The 20,104-nt window shown below is 43.2% G+C and overlaps 1 protein-coding gene across 3 annotated transcripts in view; it reads right to left on the bottom strand.

Annotated features, from left to right (window-relative positions):
• Window positions 1-1,806: 1,806 nt before the first annotated feature.
• The window catches only part of BZW2 (basic leucine zipper and W2 domains 2), a 57,331-nt gene continuing 39,033 nt past the window's right edge, over window positions 1,807-20,104 (bottom strand). For all 3 annotated transcript variants that reach the window (XM_054161150.1, XM_054161151.1, XM_054161148.1), the window contains exons 7-12: window positions 19,055-19,164; window positions 16,252-16,422; window positions 15,641-15,787; window positions 10,872-11,010; window positions 3,782-3,904; window positions 1,807-2,126 (exon numbers count right to left, since the gene is read on the bottom strand). In XM_054161150.1, the coding sequence (XP_054017125.1) occupies window positions 2,098-2,126; window positions 3,782-3,904; window positions 10,872-11,010; window positions 15,641-15,787; window positions 16,252-16,422; window positions 19,055-19,164 (719 nt within the window). In that variant the 3' untranslated portion in view covers window positions 1,807-2,097. The remainder of the gene's footprint in view (window positions 2,127-3,781; window positions 3,905-10,871; window positions 11,011-15,640; window positions 15,788-16,251; window positions 16,423-19,054; window positions 19,165-20,104) is intronic.

The raw sequence follows: 20,104 nt of genomic DNA, 5'->3' as shown, positions 1-20,104 counted from the left end.
AACCCCTTCCTGGCTTTCTTGTAAGCTTGATTCAGGTACTGAAAGGCTGCTATAAGGTCTCCTCGGAGCTGCCTTTTCAGTGTTCTCCAGGCTGAACCACCCTAACCCTTGCAGCCTGTCTCCACAAGGGTTCTCTAGTCCTCTGATCATGGCCTTCCTCTAGGCTCACTCCAGCATTTCCATCTCCCTCTTACGCTGGGGGCACAAGAACTGGATGCAGTACTCCAGGTGGGGCCTCACAAGTGCAGAATAGATGGGGACAATCACCTCCCTCTTCCTGCTGGTCACACTTCTTTGGATGCAGCCCTAGACACTGTTGGCCTTCTGGGCTGCAAGTGCACATTTCCAGCTCAGTTTGAGTTTTTAATCAACTGACACCCCCAAGTCTTCCTCCTTGAAACTGCTCTCAAGCCATTCCTCACCCAGCTGGTATTTGTGCTTGGCATCATGCATGTTTTAAAGACAGGGCTTCTAAAATGAGACGGGTTTACCTTGCAAAATTTAGCCACCACCAATATCTGAACTGAGCAGAGTATATTATTCTACTTAACCATTTGAATCAATTTTGTACATGCAAACAGCAGACTTGTTCCTGTACATTTTCTCTCTTTAACTGACCGAATCAAGATTTTCTGTGGAATGTGCTTCATCTATCTCAGGTTGTATGGGAATAAGGATTAAGACAGTGGTCCCACTTAACTGTGGATGCTATTTAAGAAGTATGAGAACAGTTTAGTGACATTCTTGTGTAATTTTCACTTGGAAAGTTGTAAAAATGACAAACCAAATGGGTATGTATCTAGCAGGCAGTGGTTAAGAAGGCTACTGGTATGGTTCTTCTAAGAAGCTTTGAGACGCTCCCCCCAGGATCAAGTTGGGCCCACCTCTTGGCCAAGCCAATCAGTGCCTCTAGGATAACACATTTAAGTGGGGCCTGTTGGGGACCTGTTGGATGAGTTCTGTTTTGGAGAGGAGTGGGATATGTGAGACAACCAACCATGCAGACAGGTCAGCCAGGGACCAACAGTTCTATTTTGGAAATGTCAGGCTGGGACCCTGCAGCCCACAGAGGGTATCTGTGGCCCATGGAGGACTTCATGCTGGAGCAGAGAACTGTTCTTGAAGAAGGATGTGACTCTTAATGGAAGCTAACACTGGAGCAATCTGTCACAGATAGGATTGCACCCTATGGAAGAGAAGTTTGTGGAGGACTGTCCCCCATGGGAGGGACACCACACTGCAGCTGCTTTTCCCCCTGATTAGGAAAGAGCTGCAGATACAACACAGGATGATAGACTGACCGCAACTCCCGTTCTCTGCCCCCTTGCACTGCTGTGAGGGAAGAGGTAGAGAGCTGGAAGAACTGGGAACAAAGCTGAGCTGAGGGAAGAAGGGAGAGGAGGGTGTGTTTTCTAAGACCTAATTGTATTTATTCCTGTCCTACTCTTATTCAGCTGGTAAATTGGTGGTGGTTGTTTTGTTTAAACTGACTGTTGCCCCAGGCTGAGTCTGTCTTTTGCCCATGACCATAATTGGTGGGAGTGAGCCCTCTCTGTCCTTTGTCTCAACCCCTTTGTTGTATTTTCTCTTCCCAGTCCCACTAGAGAGAGGCAGAAGTGCTGTGGGCTGGGTGGGTTTAGAGAACACTCAAACAGCATGAAACTAAGATACAAAAGCCATTTATTCAAAAAAATGTGGTGGTGTCAAATCACATACACAAGCCAATATTGAGCTACAAACACAGACCAAACAGTTCTAGAAACAGAAATTGGAGTGTTCATATACCATAGTACCTGAAAAAGACTGTTAATAAAAAGGAGTCCATAAATATTTCACTTCACTTTTTTTTTTTCTATATGGCTCCTTGCTGAATGTCTTTGCCTAAGTTAGTGTACAATGAGCCAGAGGTAGAGTCCCAAGAAAAGCATCTAATGCCTCAGGGCTCCATTAAAAACCTTTATTCTTCTAAACAAAAGGAAAGCCTAGCCTATAGTTTTCTGTATGACACTGAAGTAAAGCCTCTTTGCTTGAACAGTAGGGCATTCCCAAGCGCTTTTGGCATTAACCTAGATTGAGACTGTGCTTTGTTTAACCGTCTCAGTTCTCCTCCCCTTCAGACTCCGACTCTAGAAGAGAAGAAAGTAAAACATTTCATGAGTGTGGCACAAGGACAGCAATGTGAGTAGTTCTATAAAAATAACAAGATGTCCTTCCAAAACTCAAATGAAGATTTTCATCACCTCCAGTCATTCCTAGAAAAGGTTGGCAGATTAAGCAGAGCAAGCCAGAAAGAAACACACAGCTTCAGAGGACCAAGATCTATTCTTGTTACTCTCCATGATAAAGCTCCTCATTCACAGATCTGTCACTAGAGTTTTAACTCAAGTCTCTCATCTGCAGAGCCATGCAATGTGTAGCTGAGATGAGTTTAATAAAGGGTCAGCATTACTTGCTTACTCCTCTAATCTCCATGAGCAGGTTGTACTGCCATCATCCAGGAAGCAGCCTTTAAACTATTTGCTCTGTAAATACAAATCATCATCATCCTCCAGCCCATCTAGAATGGCATATGTGGTGTTACCCTACAGCAGGTATAAAATCTGCACAAGTGAAATTCTTTATGATTTGTGTAGCATCAGCTAAAAGCAATTTAGAAGTAGAAGCAGGAGAAATAAGTTTAGAAATAGGAATACACAAGGGAGGTTTTGTCAACAAAAGCTACTTTCCATCATACTGTATTTCTGTCTGTGTTCACCTGAGAGCAAAGGGCTTGCTGCCAACAAGGATTACACGCAGATCACATTTCCCAGAGCAAACATGGTCTGCGTGTTCTTACAGCAACATTTTGTCTCCGTTTGTACTGGACTTCGTAATTAAGGGCATCTGGCAGAGGGGACATGCAGGAAGTGATAAAACTGAAGAGCTACAGAAAGGCATGCAAGCAGAAGATTGAAAGAGGAAAAAAAAAAAGCTTAATTAGAGCAAGATTGCAAGTCCAAAGGGTCAAATGTGACAGGAGCTACCACTTTTATACTGCTACCTGCACATGTGAGCTGCTGCAAAGTCCTATCTGCCCCTTCACATTACTACATTTTCTCTCCAAATTTCTAAAATCAATGTTACATTAAATAGATGCAAATGAACATTAATAATTATATCTCCATCTATTACACATGGTTTGATCTTTCCAACTGACTTGGAATTGCTTTTCAAGGCAAAAAAGACAACTTACCTATTCAGTATAAACAAAAGTAACTTCCTATACAGAACATGAGAAAAAAATGTTATGGACTGCAAAGGCCAGTTCCCTCCCCAGCAGCTCTGTTAGAGCAGTACATATAGACCACATATCTTAGCTTGATCACTCAGCTACAAGCAGTTTCAGCTGCAGTGGCACAGGCAGGTTTATGCTGTGTTAAGATCCCCAGCACAGATGGCAACAGCAGAAAGACACTGATACAGGAAACTGTTAGGTCACTCATGCTAATACCAAGGTACTTCATGCTGTCATCAGTGCAGCGTTCCTCTCTGCAGGAACTTCAAGAGTTTATCTGCAAGCAAGTGGTACCTGGTGGCTTAAGGGCTTTGTAAGGACACACCACAAGCATTAAAAAGCAGAAAGTCTTGTTTAGGCTCAGGCATGGCTGGAAACAGTCTGGAGGAGTCGTGCCTACTGTTTTCTATGCAAGGTCTGTATACTTTATGCCTGGTGCAGTTAAAATCTGAAAGAAGACATGTGATTTGCAAAGAGACTACCATGGTTCTTTAAATGAACTCATACCTTCTTCAGCATTTTGCAGCCACTCCACAAATTTCTTCATCTGGTCAAGAAAAACACTTTTGCCTTTAGCAACGTGAGCTTCTTTATACCACTTGAGGATAGCTTCTTCACTCAGAACATCAGCTGAAATACAAATCAGGGTTTGTAACAAAAACACATTCTTTTTTAGAGGTTAGAAGATTTTGAACATGAAAGAAGAAATGTTACTTTATTTTAAAGGCAGCATAAAATAACTTCATAGGATCAGAGTGGAACAAGCTTTGCATAAACTGTATTAGGCTACAACTACAGCATATCTGGTGCCTAGAAGGGATTCCAGATGTGAGAACATGTGTAATATATTAGGCTTGAAGTACCAAATATTTTGCTTCTGTAAAGGAGAGTTCTCTATTCATCATCTTTTTATCCCAACATCTTACATGATGTATTGAAAAACATCTTAGAAGTTACCACAAGAAGAAATACCATGCTTTTTTTGCTGTTGCTTCACAGAACCATGTCATGGGTCTAGAAATCTGTAGTGAGAGACACCTCCTAATTGAACAGTTAAAAGACAGCCAGTGGGGACTTTCTGCAGTCATTTTCCCTCAAGCTTTTTTATTGTTCTTAGCTAATGAGTTTTAAGGTCATTATTCAGACCACCCATTTAAGGGACTGGCTCAGATGGACAGCACAGCTGACATTTTGATGTCAAGCATCAAGAATAAACCAGCTGTCAGTGAGATCCAGAATAAAGACATCTTAATAAACAGCAAGGACACTTATTTCTGACAGATGCAAATTTAGGTCTAGCAACAGACCTTTAGCCCCAGGAACAAAGCTCCTACAATCCAGCCAAGTCAAATAACTGTGTAATTGATGGCAGTGGAGACAAAATCTGGGATCCATAATGGCATTTTGGAAGTTAGGTAATGCAAGAGGCAAAGACACACAAAAAAATCCAACCCCAAAAGCCAAACAATCAAACCAAAAACCCCCAAACTGTATTTGTTCTATAAAAGGACTAAAACCAGCTTTCTACATCTCATTAGAATTTCCATTCATTTTGTCTGTGAACAAACTACCTTCCCTTGCTCTGCAAAATTAACACATTTATGTTGAGCTCTTCACTGCTTCCTTGAACTCCTTAGTGCCATCCTACCCCTTTCGCACTCGCCTGCTGCAGCACTGACCCTGACTGTCACCTTCTGATTCAGCCTAAAGGTCATAACAAATGTGGCAGGGAAGGGAAGAAGGCAAACTGAAATAAATGACAGCACAACCCCAAAGCATCTGATGAGACAAAGTAGACACATTTCACATATGCTTTTGAATAACAAACAGATGGAAGCAACCACGGATACATCTGAACTTAACCAGAACTATCCCAAGACATCCAACAGTAACTGACTGTGAAAGTCATCCTGAAAAACTGGAAGTCAGTGAGTGCATGTGGCTGAAAGCTACCTTAAGTCAGACACTTTTCCAAAATAAAACCTCTTCTGCAGCTCACTGCAACTGGCAGTAAGCTAAAAATGCAGGGAAAACAAGACTGTGCTGGCTCTGGGCTTTTTTCAGTAGCTGTGAGAGTCGTGCTTAGTGAATGGCACCTGAAAGTCCCATCTTGCTGAAATCACAACGCATCACAGCAAACTCTTCAATGCAAGCAAAACACCAGAGCTAAGGAGGAGGTTTCAAACCTTTTGCATTGAATACTCTTCATGAGTCTTCAGCAGCAGCTCAAAGGCATTTCAACATCTAATAAGCCAGGACATTCATTTAGCAAATGTGAAAACATTTGATGTGGACTCTCATGGAACTGCAGTTTAACCCCTGCATAGACAAAGCTTACGTTTACCACAGTCCTGAAGTTCACACAACTACACCTGCAGAAATAGTCATGGAGTGACACACATTGTGATTCTTAGCCAGAGAAAATCATGAGAGATTTCATGGAATAAAACCAAACCACAACACAAAAAACCAACCCAGAGTAGAGCAACCCCCAACCTGGGGCTCAAACTAGCTCTTGGGAATTGTGGACATTTAAAGACACAAAGTTGCTTTATACAAGAAGCTGCAGAAGACCACTGCTGTATTACAGTCTGTACTATGATCCTGTACAAGAATGCATCTCTTAACTATGCACAGCTCAGTCCAAGAGTAACAGGAGTTATTTTTCTGACTGAAAGCTTAAGGGGTTTGTTGCTAAAGAGGTAGAGGGAACTTCTCTGTCCCTTCCCAAACCTCCAAACATGATAACAGCAGCATGCAATCTCACCGTATGACTTGGAGATGAAAACGTTCTCAAGACAGAAGGATGAAAAATTTGCCTATATAACTCCATAGCAATAATCCTCCTACACTAACAGGGAAGAACAAAATGCATTCAACTACAAAAAGGACAACTGCCAACTCTTTTCATTTCTGAGCAATATTATTTGCAATATATTCATGCCTCTAGTGCTCACAAGAGAAGATAAGTCTGTCAGCACAGAGATGCTAAATTGAACAATCATGTAGGACAGGGTGTAGTTAATTATACCTCTAGGTTGCTTTGAAGGAGTGGGAACACTGTGGGGGGGACAGGAGGAGGAAGGGAATGATTCATTTTGTATATAGATAGTTATTCCTCATTGAAGTTGATTACAGATATGTTTTAATGGCTGAAGCTGAATGCTGTGGGTGTGTGCACAGCATTTTCGCTGCAGTCCCAGGTGATACCAGCCTGAGAGAGCTGGCTTTGCTGCAGGAACAGCCAACTGCCACTCACACTAGCCATGGCTAGTGCCTCCAGCAATGTCCCTCATGAAAGGGAGAAGCTGCAGATGAGAGAAACTGATGAGCCCCATGTCTTCACTGGAGGGCTCACTGGAAATTTACTTGAAGTTAAGTTTGTAATAAATCACCTGGTTCTAATGAATTTCTGCTTTCAACTCAAATTGCACAGCCACCGGCACTTGAGGGAAAAGCACACCCTGTCAGCTGTCACCACAGTCAATCTGTCTGCAAAATTCAACTCTATTGCAGCTAACTCAGTTGGGAGGACAAAGCCTTAAGGCAAGGGTCCCTTCAATACAAAGAATGTCACCCACAGTACAGTTACAGAGTTCATGGGTTTTGCTGGGAAAATTCTGCATCCAGTACCAAAAGCAAGTACTTGAATAATGAAGCTAGTTAAAGATAATTGTGTCCCATTGTAAAAACAAAACCTGGGTATCAAGTGCAACCTGAAGATTCAGTTCTCATAAGCACAGGATTCTTGCAGCATTTGAGAAGACTGTCTGCATGGCTTGGTTACGACATCTCTGCAGGGCAGAGGAGTATCTCTATGGCCAAGTTATGCAGCTGCAAACCACAGCATTATTTCACATGTACTTGTGGGGTTTTAACTTTTTTCCCCCCATTTCGTAAATGTTGTCTTGACTGCTAATGCACAAGTACACAGAGGCTTTCTGCCTGCTGTTGAAAGGGTGAAGTTCTGATCCTCCTGAAAGGAATGGTTGTTAATTTCAACAGCATCAAGATGTCACATTTGAGATTTCCAGGTTGGACAGAAACTAGAAGAAAGGAGATTCTGCAAATGAGTGTGGTATAGAACATGTAATCCAATGACAACAATGCTGAATTTACTTGAGGGAACAAAATGCAACATTGAAAATGCTGAAAAATCAATACATGGTGTAAGCACAAGCAGGCAAGGAGGCTGGCAAACCTCTTAGGTGTCACCAGGAGAATTTTCAGTAGTTATTACTCTGCAACTAGCTTTTAGATTATTGGTCAAAATGTGGCTCACAGATTTACAGCTGCAGTTGTTTTAAGTGACAACCAGAAAAGTAACATTATAGTCAAGGATCAGTATGGAACTGGTCAGCTTCTTTTTCTCTATAGTTTACCAGGAACACAAAAATATAATCAGAGGTTACATATGTTATAATAATATCATAGAATCATAGGCTTAGGTTGTAAGTAACCTTAGAGATCATCTACTCCAACCTCCCTGCCATAGGCAGGAACACCTCACAGATAGACTCCACTGCTCAAGGTTTCTTCCAACCTGGCCCTGAACACCCCCCAGGGATGAGGCAACCCAAACCTCCATGAGCAGCCAAGAACTTCTTCCTAAAATCCAGTCTAAACCTACTCTCCCTCAGCTTAAAACCATTCTTCCTTGTCCTATTGCTGGACACCCTTACATAAAGTCCCTCTCCAGCCTTCCCGTAGGATCCCCTCATGTACTGGAATGATATAAGGTCCCCCTGGAGTCTTCTCTAAGATAAACAGCCCCAGCTCCCTCAGCCTATCCTCATAGCAGAGGTGTTCCAGTCCTTGGATCACCTTTGTGGCTCTGTTCTGGACTTGCTTCCAACAGTTCTATGTTCTTCTTATGATGGGGACACCAGAACTGGATGCCGTATTTGAGGTAGAATCTCACAAGAGCAGAGTACAGAGGCAGAATCCAGTCTTGACCTGCTGACCACACTCCTCTTGTTGCAGCCTAGGATATGATTTGCCTTCCGGGCTGCACGAGTGCACTGGTGGCTCATGTTGAGCTTCTCAATACACCCAAGTCTCTTTCTTCAGAGCTACTCTAAACCCACTCTGCATCCAGCCTGGATTTGTGCCTGGGATTGGCCCAAATAGCAAAAGGTTTGAACTGACTACAGAACTGCTTCTGCAGTTCTACAAGCTAGTAAGAAGATGCTATCATATAAAGGAACACAGGGCTTGGGCTTTCACCAGGGGAAAAGTAGCATAAACAAAAAACCAACAACAAGGCTTTCTAGACCACCTAGGTGCCAATGACCTTCACCATTCCTGTTAATGTGTTTAGCTATTCCCAAGTAATTCCCAGGAAAGTAATCCACGGGCTACTTTATGATAGAAATAAGGGAAGGATTTAAATGCAAGATGTGGACATGCTGATGAGAATAGTCATACAACTAAATCTGTCAAAGCATGAGTGGCATTTGGCAGCTATCACCACTGTCTTCATGTCCAGGAAGTGCTCCATCATAATGAGGAATAAGCAGTTGTGTCCATATTCATACTAATAGATAACTGAACTTCTGTCTGCCCATCCATAGCTACTTCAGATGTCTGTATCTGTAACCAGAAAAAGTTCATTAGGTACCCTGAAATCCCTCCAGATTCTGTGGAGGTTGCATTTGAAGCACAGGAACACAGGAGTCTGCTGTTCCCTCACCACTGACAATGTAAGTAATAGCTCTTGAGGGTTTGTTTTTCTTGACTATGAGGAAACAGAAGACTGTTGATAGTTATGAACTGCAGAGAAGGACAGGGAGAGATCTACCAGCACTGAAATACAGCAGAGGCAGGCATTAAAGTTCAGTAACATCATGTCTGGAGGACTAGTGTTCCCAGAATCTTCAGAGTCTTCTGTGTGGTTAAGACAGTACCATGTTCTCACCTAATGGCCACTGTAACTGCAAAGCTGCTTTAAACAGAAGGAGCTGATGACTTCCTTCCTGTGACCAGTGCTCAGAAGAACCCTGTGGCTCATGGCTGTCAAGTCAGGCAAGCAGCTGCTAGTAGACAGCAGTAAGCCTGCAGAGCAGATCCAGCTTTAGCCTAAACAGGGACAGGAAAGGCTGGCAGCTGTACCATCAGATGGCAGAGAGGGAAGCACTTTGGCACACCTGTCCAAGATATTCCAGCTAGGAATATGGGCATGGTGAGTACTGAACATTCTGGACACTGAACTCACAGCTTCCACTGACAGGCCGGATGGCAACTCCAAACAGTCTTCTAGACATATGCAAATCCTAAACGATATTGTGGCACCTGTAGTGCTGAGGCTAAAGTCTTCTCAGCCTTCCTAATCTGTCTGCCTGAGTACATGTCCAAAGTGAGAACAAGAGGATATGGGGTGAGCAGAGTAGAGGGAAACTTCTCTGAGCATGTTAAGTTCTACATACAATTTCATAACTTATTTCATTTGAAGTGTCAGGGCTGCTCTTGCAGGCTAACTCAGTAATGAATTTACAACAATTCTGAAGAGAATCCTACACAAGACTATTTCTGAAGCCATCAGAAACCAACCATCCATTGTGGTCTGAGTGCACAGCAGTTAGGGCACTCATTCCCCACGCCCAAAGTGAATTTTCCTGTCCAAAGAAAATTGAATAAAGTGCCTGCTGCAGACTGCAGTTTAAAATCTGTCCTCAGTCATTAATAGTGTTTACAAATGGTAGACTTAGAGGGCAGAGGGACAAAATGTATTGCTTTTTCATTTGATCATTGAGACCAAGCTATACTGACACAAGGATGGAAATAAATCCATGTGATTTACTTACTTCAGCCTTTTGAAGCCATTAAATGATTTTAACAGCCTGAACTTGTTTGCCTTGAGCATGTACCATGTACCTGGGCACAAGATGATGAACGAAGATTGATATTGGATTTCTACCCCTGCTGATTTTTCTCCTCCAGCTATTTATAGCAAGAATGTCAGAACAAACTATTTGGCACCCAACCATCAAATGCAGTGCAAGATCATTAGTCTCTATGACAACCCGATCAGAATAAACTTGTAAAGAAGGCAACTTCCCAATAAAAATTAAACCTCTCAAACTATGGCACCTGCAAGAAACTGGCAGGGAAAGGAAAAGGGAAAGAAGAGTAAGGAAAATTCCTTCTGGCAGGGAGGGAGTAACAAAACAAACAGAAAACCTTAACCAAACTAAAAAACCACCCCAAACCCCAACCCTGAAAGTCTTACTGCTAAGACGGTTTCTTAAAATCTAATCTACTTTTTCGATCTGCCAGGAATTTTTATGAGTGTCTTCCTAGGAATGGTTTTCCACACAGACTAAACTGCACTTGAACAGACTGTGGACAGTACTTGGATCCTGATCATGCTTCCTGACTACAGGATAAACACAACAGAGAGAGAGAAGGGCTGGTTTGGCTTTCCCTGCTGCCACATGCTCCTTTGAACTATCAAAGCCCATGCTATTTCAGACCTCAACTGCAACACACCCTTCTCATACGCACTACCCAGAGAACATCTGTTTCCTGTTACATGGTAGGTGACTGGCTGGCATAAAGAATCCACACACAGTATACCACAACAGATAAAGCTTTTTACCTTTGTAAAAGAGTACCACTATCTTCTGAAAGGCTTTCATGAAGTGAATGTTGTCATAACAGTACTCCTGCACCTTCTGGAGAAGAATCAGCTCTGACTGGCCTTGAGTGCTGAACACAGCAAGCAGAGGGGCATATTGCTGGAAGGAAAATAAGATAAAAAGTAAAATACATGTCAGCATACTGAAAATAAAAATCAGTAACTTTTTCAAATGTATGCATGGTGAATGTCATCCCTGAAGATATTTCAGGGAGACATTAGATTCACTTGCCAATTACCTTTACTTAAAACACATAAAATGCATGCACATAAATATCCGTAAGCTTTTGTAAGACGTGCTGCATTCTGTGAGCAAAAATTCAGCACCGCTTACAGATACTGCATTGTGCTAGATCAGTTTATAAAGTCCACATCTTGCAGCACTGCTATTCAAACATTTCACAAGGTGGCATGCTGCTGATTCAGGAGTGATGCTTTACTGATGTTCATCTCCTAAAACATCTGAGGATGAAGTGTATGAAAAAGCAAATTTCTGATTTTCACAGTATCACAGTGTAACTAAGGTTGGAAGAGACCTCGAGGATCATTGAGTCCAACCTGTCAACATAGACCTCATGCCTAGACCATGGCACCAAGTGCCACGTCCAATCTCCTCTTGAACACCTCCAGGGACAGCTGGGCAGCCCATTCCAATGACAAACGACTCACTCGGTGAAGAACTTTTTCCTCACCTCGAGTCTAAACCTCCCCTGGCACAGCTTGAGACTGTGTCCCCTTGTTCTGGTGCTGGTTGCCTGGGAGAAGAGACCAACCCCTTCCTGGCCACAGCCACCTTTCAGGTAGTTGTAGAGGGCAATGAGGTTACCCCTGAGCCTCCTCTTCTCCAGGCTAAACAATCCCAGCTCCCTCAGCCTCTCCTCACAGGGCTGTGCTCAAGGCCTCTCCCCAGCCTTGTTGCCCTTCTCTGGACACGTTCAAGTGTCTCAATGTCCTTCTTAAACTGAGGGGCCCAGAACTGGACACAGTACTCAAGGAGAGTAGAGGTTTCAGAAGTCCCAGGAAATGGAATTAAACTTCAGATTAACTGGTGATCAAGTTGGTATTTTTTCTCATTATGACCATCAGAGGACCACCTTTGCTCTGGTAACTACCAATGTTTTCAAAGCACAGCAGTAACTGCCAGAGTTATTCTGACAAGCCAGCAGCAGTACATTCCACTGTCTTTTCCTGGAGTTTATGAATATAATAAAAGATAAACAAAAACATTTTGTGTTATGCAATCTTTTCCTCTTATTTCAGACTTTAACAATAAAAATTATGTTAAAGGACCATATATCTTGTTCATTGCTTCCTCAAAAACTACAGCATTTACAACTATATGGGGCTGTTCAGTCTGGAGAAGAGAAGGCTCCGAGGTGACCTAATTGTGGCCTTCCAGTATCTGAAGGGGGCCTACAAGAAGGCTGGGGAGGGACTTCTCAGGATATCAGGCAGTGATAGGACTAGGGGGAATGGAATGAAGCTGGAGGTGGGGAGGTTCAGGCTGGACGTGAGGAGGAAGTTCTTCACCATGAGAGTGGTGAAGCCCGGGAATGGGTTGTCCAGGGAGGTGGTTGGGGCGCCGTCCCTGGAGGTGTTTAAGCCCAGGCTGGATAAGGCTCTGGCCAGCCTGATCTAGTGTGGGGTGTCCCTGCCCATGGCAGGGGGGTTGGAACTAGATGATACTTGTGGTCCCTTCCAACCCTGACTGATACTATGATTCTATGATACTATATCTCTCCAATTTCCTTTCCTTTTAGCCACTGACAAGTCCAACTAAGACTGCATTTTTTCATTTTAAAGTAATATTAAGAGCATTTTTCAGAGCTGAAGGGAAGAGAAACTACCCTTGATCCTTCAGAGGCCCCAGCCAAATATATATTAAGGTCACTATTTAAATGTTTCTTGTACTGATCAGCTCAGACTTTCTTCATCATTTGCACTGAACGCTCTGAGTTTGGCATTTTTCAGCTGGATTTGCAATGGCTTGGGATTGGAGTTCCAGCCTGTGCAACCAGGGCTGGCAATGAATGTGGTCAGGTGAAAAAACCCACCCATCACCAGCAGCACTGATGGACACGTTCCAACATCTATATACTTCAGGTGTTCTCCCTAAGAGCCTAACACCTGAGGGTTTGTTCAACTTGATCCATGGAACAATACTAAAACACATGACAATCAACTGAAATGTGAAAGGTTGGTCCAGAACAGCTTTTGCAAAATCACTAACAGCTATTAGAGAAATCCAAGACATCACAAAGCACCTGTAACAAGAGCAGCCAAGCAGGCAGAATTACTACTTCAGGAAAAAATCCCTTACAAAATAACTATAACAAATAGTCAATAGATGTAGTCATCAGAGGGTGAGTTGTTTCCTCTTCTGGCAGGTATAGGCATATGTTTAGAAACAACCTGCAGGCTTAGGGTAGCAAGACTCCCTCCTCTTTGTCTCCTTTTAGCCCTTGAAGCATCCAGCCAGTACTTAGGAGGCAAGATGCAGGGAGGCAGGGCAATATACCCTGCAGTTTATTTAATAGCCTCAGCAGAACCCACACCCAGCCTCAGTTTTGTGAAGTGCTGCTGTCTGAGTGAAGTAATTTATGATAAAAATCCTATCTTTTCAGTTCCCAAGAAACCTTAATTTTGCCACATCTGATTGACTCCCTTCACATTCTTCTCTCACCGCTCAACTGGTACAGACAAAATTATGTTTAACTGGTGTCTGACTAAGGAACCATAAAATTAGCTTCCTCCCATTGCTGGCTGAGTTAAGTGGCCTTATTTTCCATTTGCCTCAAGTTAGGTAGCAGCGGGTCAGCAGTTGCAGTGCCATGAAGCTCACATCACAGTCTTGCCTACAGGGCCAGCTGTCTGAAGGATTTCCACCACCCACAGGGAATGTCTGCACTGGAGGAGGCCTAGGGGCTAAGCCCCAGGGTCATAGGGAGGTTACTGGGACACCGAGGAGCTTATCCTGCAAGATTCAATGTTCAATAGCTTGCCCTATCACCTCCTGCTATACAGATGGCACATACAACATGTACTGCACTGCCTGAATACACTGTCTCATGGCTGCCCATCACCTCCAATGGGAAGACTTCCACCCAGTAAGGCTTGTTAGGAGCTGTAAACTAGGTCAGTATTCTGTGCTTTGATACATCTTTTCAGAGCTGCTGTGCACACAGCTTACAAAAAACAGATCTAACAAATTAAAGAGACTGGGACCCAGATGTCCAAGCTTTGAGAACTGTACTTCATGAGAGTGATGTGTCAGGTACAACCACACGAGAGTAAAGCCCACCACAGGGTACGTTCCATAGGCAAGATGCTTTACCTAGTGTAGTGGGGTTACACACACAGCTGATAGCTTGGGTCAGTAAAATGATCAGGATTAAGCATCCAGCCAATAATATTTGTACACCAATGTTCAAATACTCCACAAAGTGTTAGTTAATTTGCCCTGCAGTACTAGACAACAAATCTCAATGGATACTCTCTTACAACTCAAAGAGATATGGTCAATTTTTACATCAAAAGAATAAGACAGACAATGCCTCTCCTCCTCCTGGAAACGATCTCATCTTTCTACTGCTATTTGGGTCACTTGAGAAGACTTCAAGGCATTCAATTTTACCATCAAAGACAACACAAGATCCCAAGAGACCAGAATGACTGATTGGGAAACTAAATTGAGATAAAAGGACAACAGCAGTAAAAGCTAAACCAGCGTGGGAACTCCAAGTATGTAGAGTCATCTAATATGAACAAGAAAGGAATTCAGATCAACCTTAAAATCCATTTTGCCATAAAGTACAAATTGGTTCTGTGCTAAGGCAAATCCTCGCAGCCCTGGCTAAGAGGCAGTATTTGCTTGCTCATGGTTTACCAGCTTAGGACTATTTCTGCTGAAAAGCCTCTCCAGCTCTGTTCTCAGTTCAAGTGTCTTGCACCACACAATTCCATCAGGCTTCAGTGAGGAATGCCACCTGCAGCACTGGCTATGATGCCTCTGCATTGTTTTTAGGGTTTGGGGTTTTTTCCCCCACTCCAAGGTCATCAGAGTTTTTGTACCAATGTGCAATAGTGACACTGCAATCTGTCGTCACTTTGCAAACTACAGTCTTCCTATGCATTCCATTCTCTCATCCACTAGAACAGTACCTGGACCACTATACAACACACATGTTCTCAAAGCCAGTGCCTGGCTTGCTAGCTGACAAGTTGCTGAGTATCCACCTCTCAGTCAACATCAGCAACAGCCATTTCACAGATTCTGAGCCCAGCAGTCCTGCCTTGATCTAACCAGCTCTGTGCAAAGCCAGCACAGGTGCCATCTCACCATTTTCTCAAAGCTTTCCTTCTGGCAACAACATTGTAAAGACAGTTACTGCAGGCTTGCTAGTCAGGTCTGAGCATGGCATTTGCTTAGAACTGTCCCCAAAGCAAGAAGACTCTCAGGATCTGGCACACTGAGAAAGCACAATGCAGAGGCACTCAGACTGACCACCTCTGGTTGCCCCGGTTCTCTGCACTGTACGCCTCAGGGCATTCATAATCTGAACTATCTCAGCTTTGCATTCATTGGACTAAAGGAGAAGGGACTACACACAATGCTTGGTGCACTCAGTGTCATCCCTCCAAACTAAATCTCCCAGATTCAAAGAGGTAAAAACTGTGAATGCGTCCTGTTAATCCACAGCAGCCCTTCCCCTCTTCACCCATGCACACACCTTTAGATGTTTGAGGGCTTGCTCTGCAACCAGCTCTTCTTTCTTGTTCCATTCCACAGCATTCATGACACAGGTCCACAGCAGACCAATCACTGCTGGCTCTGGCAGCTCATTTCTTTTCATTTCCTCTTTTACATAAAGGACTACCTGGAGCAGGAAACAAACCGCTGTCTTAAGCAACGTCTCCAATCAACCAGAAACAATGCTGATTAATCAAATTGTGGTCATTTACAAGTAACAGCACAAATAAGAAAAACCAAATTAGAACAATAACAACAAAAGGAAGCATTTAGCATGTTTCTGTTTAGTAACATTACTATGACTTGACTAGACGTTTTGCCCTTCCCCTCCAACCTAATAGTTAAGGCAGTTAACTAAAATACTTTCCCATGAAGTATAACTGATCGACCCCCCTCCCCAACCCTAAACCCAAACTCAGTTGGACTTGCAAAGCCAGAGAATGTTTTGTTGCTTTAGGAGTGAACTGATGAACAAATAAAAGCAGATTAAATCTCTTTGAGGTGCTCCTATCTGTTCCTCTGTACCCACTGTCAATTCAAGTCTTTGACTATGATTACCTGGGTAAAAATTGTGAAAACCCCACTCTTTACCTCTTTGATTGGGCATTCCTGAGACAGACGTTCTTGTAGCTCTTTTTGAAGTTCTTTACGAGTCCCCAGTGACTGCTGGACCCTAAGGAAATCTGAGAGCTCTTTTAGACCTGCTTCAGTGAAATACTTGGCAAAATGGTCCACATTCTGCCGGTTGGCTGGAAACAGTTCCTGAAAGGACAGGAATGCTCTTTGTTAAAGAAATAACCAACTATGGCTCTTATCAGAATGGAAAGGACATTCTTTTAACAATGAACAGTGGGAACCACCTGGCACTGCACCTAAAGTCAATGCTTGTCTCAGCACTGGAAAAGTCAGCACTTCCTTCACATTGTTGTGTTTCACTGTTCTGTTTCATGAGAGTGGAGGAGAAAAGTGATGGCCAGTTATGCACAAAACCCTAACACCCACTCCACACAACGTGCATGTACTTAGGAACAGCCATGATCTTCAGATGTTGATCTAAAAAGTCCTCAGAAACTGTACCTTTTTGAGACTCAAAGAGTTAGAAAGAAAGTCCAAAGGGGTAGATGGTAAAGCCATTATACATAATGCACAATTACCATGCCCTGCCAGTGTGTCCAGCCTAAGTTGCCCAGGCACCCTGGCCCAATGTCACTACTCAGCTGAGCAATGACAACCACTAATGCATCATTTAACAAAAATCACAAAATTCACTAGGCACTGTTAACATTAACTCCAGCAGTATGATTTATTAGTGTCCAGTTACTCAGAAAAGCTAAAATTGCTGCAGCAAATGCCCCATCTTGGCAAAGATTCAACAGCATTTGCTTCCCACCCAGTTCCTGGTGTCTGCTAGTGATTTGTGTGGATAGAGAGCACTTTTTTTCCTTTTTCTTCTAATAAAGAAGTGAGAGACCCTCAATCTGTTTGTTTACTGAGAATGAGATTAAGAGAAGACCTTCATGAAGGCATCTGTGCTAGACGACATCATCTGATACTTTATAGTTGTTTAATATAGCAGCATAATGAGAGGAAACAGCTGAAAGTTTGTAAGTGAAGTTTGAAATAGAAATAAGATGCAGTTTGCTTTTTTTCCCCCTAATAAACAGGGTAATTAGCCCATTTCCCAGCTTTATGGCAAATTATTTAAGACTTGGACTTTTAAAGCCAAATATAAATTGAAGGGGTGGGGGAGGCTGCTTTACTTAAGATTCCTGTTTAATCATAAATTATTGAGGTAGAAACAGGAAATGCAGCTGAAATTCTCCAGGCAGTGCTACACAGGATGTAGAGCATTTGATTGGATTATCACAGCAGCAATCTTTTTGAGGATTAAAGCACGCTATTGATCTCCAGAAAGACACTGGGAGAGGAAGGCACATGACATTGCTGCACATTCATGTATAATCTAAATACCTCAGACTGTTGCTACAAACCCACAACACAGGTTCTGAGTCCAAAGACTGAAAGCCTTCCTGCATTGCTCCTACTGGGTCTTGCTGTCATCACTACAGGACCATTTATGCTACCCAGATGGTTACTGCTGCAGAAAATCAGCTTACTGTGCTTTCACTATACTATTTTAATACTGTTGCTTTGGAAAAATTCTAATCAGAATCCTTTATATTTTATTTATAGAAGTAAAACAAGAAGAAAAAAGTTCTCATGCACAGTTGCTGGTGGTGTGTTCTGTTAGTAGGTAGAAAAAACCCAACCCATTTTGTTAATTCCCAAGCTCCATATATCCAGTGTTTCAGAGGGCATTTAAGTACAGGAAAGACAGAATGTAAAAAACACGTGGCATTTCATATTGTTGAACCTCTATCACAGTATCACTAAGGTTGGAAGAGACCTCAAAGATCATTGAGTCCAACCTGTCACCACAGACCTCATGACTAGACCATGGCACCAAGTGTCACGTCCAATCCCCTCTTGAACACCTCCAGGGATGGTGACTCCACCACCTCCCTGGGCAGCTCATTCCAATGACAAATGACTCTCTTGGTGAAGAACTTTCTCCTCACCTCGAGCCTAAACCTCCCCTGGCACAGCTTGAGACTGTGTCCCCTTGTTCTGGTGCTGGTTGCCTGGGAGAAGACAGCAACCCCTTCCTGGCCACAGCCACCTTTCAGGTAGTTGTAGAGAGCAATGAGGTCACCCCTGAGCCTCCTCTTCTCCAGGCTAAACAATCCCAGCTCCCTCAGCCTCTCCTCATAGGGCTTGTGCTCAAGGCCTCTCCCCAGCCTTGTTGCCCTTCTCTGGACACGTTCAAGTGTCTCGATGTCCTTCTTAAACTGAGGGGCCCAGAACTGGACACAGTACTCAAGGTGTGGCCTAACCAGTGCTGAGCACAGGGGCACAGGGGACTTCCCTGCTCCTGCTGGCCACACTATTCCTAATGCAGGCCAGGATGCCATTGGCCTTCTTGGCCACCTGGATACACTGCTGGCTCATGTTTAGGTGACTGTCAATCAGTACCCCCAGGTCCCTCTCTGTGTGGCAGCTCTCCAGCCACTCTGACCCCAGCCTGTAGCTCTGCATGGGGTTGCTGTGGCCAAAGTGCAGCACGCGGCACTGGGACTTGTTGAATGCCATCCCGTTGGCCTCCGCCCACCTGTCCAGTCGGTCAAGGTCCCTCTGCAGAGTCCTTCTACCCTCTAACTGAGCAACATCTGCTCCCAGTGCTACAGTCACAACAATATTGTTCTGATTCAAAATATTCAGAAAGTGCTCAGAGAGCGTTAGAAGGAGTTAATGTACTTACACCAAACTACCTGCATTTTATTTCCTTTTCTTTCCCAAGGAGAGGTAAGGATTAGTGAAAACAGATTGTACTTACTAGCAATCTCTTATCGAGGTTGGCTTTTCTTAAAGCAGAGGTAACAGAATTGGCATCTTTCTCTGCCATCCATGCTTTAAAAAGCTTTACAGCAAAGGAGGCTGCAATCCCTTTTTGAGGAAAAACACAAAACATGCTTCAGTAATTTTCAACATGAATTAGAGATGGTTATGAGAATTACAAGGTGACAAAATGACCAGAGGAATATGGAATTAAAATACATTTATGACAATGGGACCAACTAGGTAGAGCTGAACTGCTCTTTTCCTTTAGTGCAGTTCTAATCTTCTGAAGTATGCTAGACTGTTTGAAAATCTTTTCATTCTGTATTGCCCATCTCCATTCCATTGTTCAAATATTTTCCTTGCAATTATTTTTTCTTACTTCCCCAATTTACAGACCAAGTTCAGTGTAAAAGGAAAAATAGCATGTTACATCAGCTAGGAAATGAAGGCACAATATAACAAAGGCCACTCAGGAATGAGAACTAGGAAAAAAAAATTTCTTCAAAGAGCTTTTGAAAGTCCTAGAATACAGTTAAATAGCTATGCAACTTCAAGATTGTACCCCATTCTCCCAGAAGGCATTTAGTAGCTAGTTGGACCAGGAACAAACACCAGCTTGAAGTGGAAAAATTCCTTCCTGAAGGCACAACTTCGTGCATTAAATTAAATTGTACCTCGACTAGCTGTAGCTTTCCCAGGGGAGCTGACACCATTAGCCCCACACCACCTATTTCCCTCCAGCATGTGTTCCTAGAGCAGCACCACCACAGCTTTGTTTCAGCTTCTTGGCTGTGAGTGCTAAGTGCAGGGAGCTGAAGAACGCTGAAAGGTCTCCAAGATGGAGAGACAGCTCATCCTTAAGGAAGGTCCCCTGCAGGCCAGATAATTTCTCCACACTACACTCCTATCAACATTTACAGTGCTATTGAGGGTCATAATAATGACACACTATTACAGCCAATTTGCCGTTTCACCTTCAAACAATCCTGAAGCTCTTACAGTTAGATATTGGTAGGAAGTAGGTACATCATTCTTAGCTACTTCA

This window comes from Dryobates pubescens, chromosome 4, assembly GCF_014839835.1.
Source record: "Dryobates pubescens isolate bDryPub1 chromosome 4, bDryPub1.pri, whole genome shotgun sequence".
NCBI classification, from domain to species: Eukaryota; Metazoa; Chordata; class Aves; order Piciformes; family Picidae; genus Dryobates; species Dryobates pubescens.
The sequence above is the reverse complement of the archived record's forward strand: the minus strand, read 5'-3'. Positions and strand labels throughout refer to the sequence as shown.